This window comes from Rhinopithecus bieti, unplaced genomic scaffold (genome assembly GCF_001698545.2).
Source record: "Rhinopithecus bieti isolate Rb0 unplaced genomic scaffold, ASM169854v2 scaffold_3875, whole genome shotgun sequence".
NCBI classification, from domain to species: Eukaryota; Metazoa; Chordata; class Mammalia; order Primates; family Cercopithecidae; genus Rhinopithecus; species Rhinopithecus bieti.
In genome coordinates this window covers 2,089,683-2,093,171 of record NW_016804422.1, presented here as the reverse complement: position 1 = coordinate 2,093,171, position 3,489 = coordinate 2,089,683, and the positions used below count along the sequence as shown (strand labels likewise).

Below are 3,489 nucleotides of genomic sequence, written 5' to 3'. Positions count from 1 at the left end.
CGCCCGGCTAGTTTTTTGTATTTTTTAGTAGAGACGGGGTTTCACCGTGTTAGCCAGGATGGTCTCGATCTCCTGACCTCGTGATCCGCCGTCTCGGCCTCCCAAAGTGCTGGGATTACAGGTTTGAGCCACCGCGCCCGGCCTGGAGATGGGGTTTCAACGTGTTAGCCAGTATGGTCTTGATCTCCTGACCTCGTGATCCAGCCGCCTCGGCCTCCCAAAGTGCTGGAATTACAAGCATGAGCTACCACGCCCGGCCGCCCCCTTGTCTTGTATTCAATAAATAGCGTGCCCAGCCATTAGAGGCCACTAAAGATCTCCGCGTCTTGGTGGTAGTGGTCCCCCGGGCCCAGCTGTTTTCTTTTTATCTCTTTGTCTTGTGTCTCTCTTATAATCTCTCGTCTCCGCACATCGGGAAAACACCCGCTAAGCCCCATAGGGCTGGACCTCTCCCTCCTGGTTCAAGCAATTCTCGTGCCTCAGTCTCCCAAGTAGCTGGGACTACAGGCACATGCCACCATGCCCAGCTAATGTTTGTATTTTTAATAGAGATGGGGTTTCACTGTGTTGGCCAGGGTGGTCTCGAATTCCTGAACTCAGGCAATCCACCCACCTTGGCCTCCCAAAGTGCTGGGATTATAGGCGTGAGCCACAATGCTTGGCCTTTTTTTTTTTTCAGGCAGGGTCTCACTCTGTCACCCAGGTTGGAGTGCAGTGGTGCAATCTTGGCTCACTGCAACCTCTACCTCCTGGTGGAGTGATCCTCCACCTCAATCACCTGAGTGGCTGGGACTACAGATGTACACGCACCACCACGCCCATCTAACTTTTGCATTTTTTGTAGAGATGACACTCTCTACACGTTGCCGAAACTGGTCTTGAACTCCTGACCTCAAGTGATCCACCTGCCTTGGCCCACAAAGTGCTAGGATTAGAGGCGTGAGCCACCGCGCCCAGCTCAGATGTACTTTTTCTTCCATTTCACATCTCAATTATTACTCACTAGTTCTCTGTGGTCTAAATTCCATCTTCCAAAAGAGAGAACCATTGTATTAGCTTGAGTCATCTATATAAAACAGTAGCTAGAACTATCAGAGACTCCAAAGCAGATGACAACGGGGGGCACAGGGTGGCGTGGTGAAGGAGCAGCAGCTGTGAGCCAGCTGACCAGCAGAACCACAGTTACCTTACTCTCCTTGGGGGTAACAAACCAACCCCATGAATGTGTTCTGAGTAAGAGGATGCCCAGCACCAGATACCAACCTCTCTAAAAAGAGTCTTCCGGAAACAGTCAAAGGTCCCAGAGTACATGGGAGGTTGTCCAGGCAAACTCGGTGGCTGTGTCTGCAGTCGGACCTGAAACCAGAAGTTAAAAGGCAGTCACCTACCAGAATCAGAACTGCCTGTCAGCAGCAATGGCCCAACTGTCTACCAAACTGAACAGGAAAGGCTGTACCTATGTACATGTCTTTGGCATTCACTTAACCTGCTGGATTCAAACTTCTCTTTCATTAGTACTTCATTCCTTTTATTAGCAAATAATATCCCATTGTATGAATAAATCACATTTTGTATGCCTGCCTATTCATCAGTTGATAGACATTTGTGTTTTTCCTTTTTTATTATTATGAATAATGCTGCTATAAACATTTGTGTACAAGTTTTTTGTGTGGATATATGTTTTCACTTCTCTTCGGTATTGTATTGGTCAGAATACTCCAGAGAAACAGAACCAACAGGAGATATATATCAAGAGATTTATTATAAGCAATTAGCTCATACAATTATGAAAGTTGAGAAGTCCCAAGATCTGTAGTCAGCAAGTTTGAGACCCAAAAAGAACCAAAGATTCAGTTCAAGTCTGAAGGCAGGAAAAGACTAATGTCCCACCTCAAGTATTCAGGCAGGAGTTCCCTCCTACTTGCAGGGAAGTATCAGTCAGCCTTTTGGTCTACTTAGGCCTTCAACCGGATGAGGTCCACTCACATTAGGGAGGACAATTAGCTTTAATCAGTTTATAGATTCAAATATTAACATTCAAAACCACCCTCACAAGCACACTCAGAAAAATGTGAGACCAAATATCTAGGTACTCTGTGGCCTAGTCAAGATGACACACAAAATTCACCATCACAGGTATTTATCCACTAGCATAATTTCTAACTTATATGTTAACTCTGTTTAAACCTTTTGAGGAACTGCCAGACTGTTTTCCAAAGTCGCTGCACCATTTTATATTCCCATAAGCAGTCTAGGAAGGGTCCCAATTTCTCCATATCTTCAATACTTATTATCTTTAATATATATAATTTTTTTCTTTTTTTTTTTTTTTGAGATAAGGTTTCACTCTGTCACTCAGGCTGGAGTGCGGCAGTGTGGTCAATTGCTCACTACAACCTTTGACCTCCTGGGCTCATGCAATCCTCCCACCTCAGCCTCCCAAGTAGCTGGGACTACAGGTGTACACCACAACACCAGGCTAATTTTTATTGTTTTTGTAGAGACAGAATCTCACTATATTGCTCAGGCTATATCTATCTTTTTTTTTAAGCCATCATAGTGGGTATGAGGTGGTATGTCATTGTGATTTTGATTTACATTTCCATGATGGATAATGACGTTGAACAACTTCTCACATGCTTATTAGCCCATCTTCTTCAGAGAAATGTCTATTTAGATCCATGGCTGGGTGTGGTGGCTCACATCTGTAATCCCAGCACTTTGGGAGGCAGAGGTGGAAGGATCACCCGAGGCCAGGAGCTCGATTACAGAAAGCTGTGATGGTGCCACTACACTCCAGTTTGGGTAACAGAGCAAGACCTGGTCGCTTTTTATTTATTTATTTATTTTTTGAGACAGGGTCTCACTCTGTCGCCCATGCTGCAGTGCAGTGGTATGATCTTGGCTCACTGCAACCTCCACCTCCCAGGCTCAGATGATCCTCCCACCTCAGTCTCCCAAGTAGCTGGGACCTCAGATGCATGCCACCATGCTTGGCAATTGTTTTTTTGCAGAGATGGGGTTTCACCATGTTGCCCAGGCTGATCTGAAACTCCTGGACTCATACAATCTGCCTGCCTCAGCCTTCCAAAGTGCTACAATCACAGATATGAGCCACCATGGCCAGCCAAGACTCAGCCTCTTTAAAAAAAAAAAAAAAGAAGAAGAAGAAGTAAAGAAAAGAAGGCCAGGTGCGGTGGCTCACACCTGTAATCCCAGCACTTTGGGAGGCTCAGGTGGGTCAATAACCTGAGGTCAGGCGTTCAAAACCAGCATGGCCAACATGGCGAAACCCTGTCTCTACTAAAAATACATAAATTAGCCAGGCATGGTGGCATGCACCTATAATCCCAGCTACTTGGGAGGCTGAGGCAGGAGAATTGCTTGAACCCAGGAGGCAGAGGTTGTAGTGAGACAAGATCGCACCTTTGCACTCCAGCCTGGGCAACAGAGTGAGACTCCTTCTCAAAAAAAAAAAAAAAAAAAAAA

General features: G+C 45.7%; 1 protein-coding gene across 1 annotated transcript in view; it reads right to left on the bottom strand.

Annotated features, from left to right (window-relative positions):
- The window catches only part of SLC25A20 (solute carrier family 25 member 20), a 44,082-nt gene that overhangs the window by 35,148 nt on the left and 5,445 nt on the right, over positions 1–3,489 (bottom strand). The window contains exon 2 of the mRNA XM_017867948.1: positions 1,264–1,356. Coding sequence (XP_017723437.1) covers positions 1,264–1,356 — 93 coding nt within the window. The remainder of the gene's footprint in view (positions 1–1,263; positions 1,357–3,489) is intronic.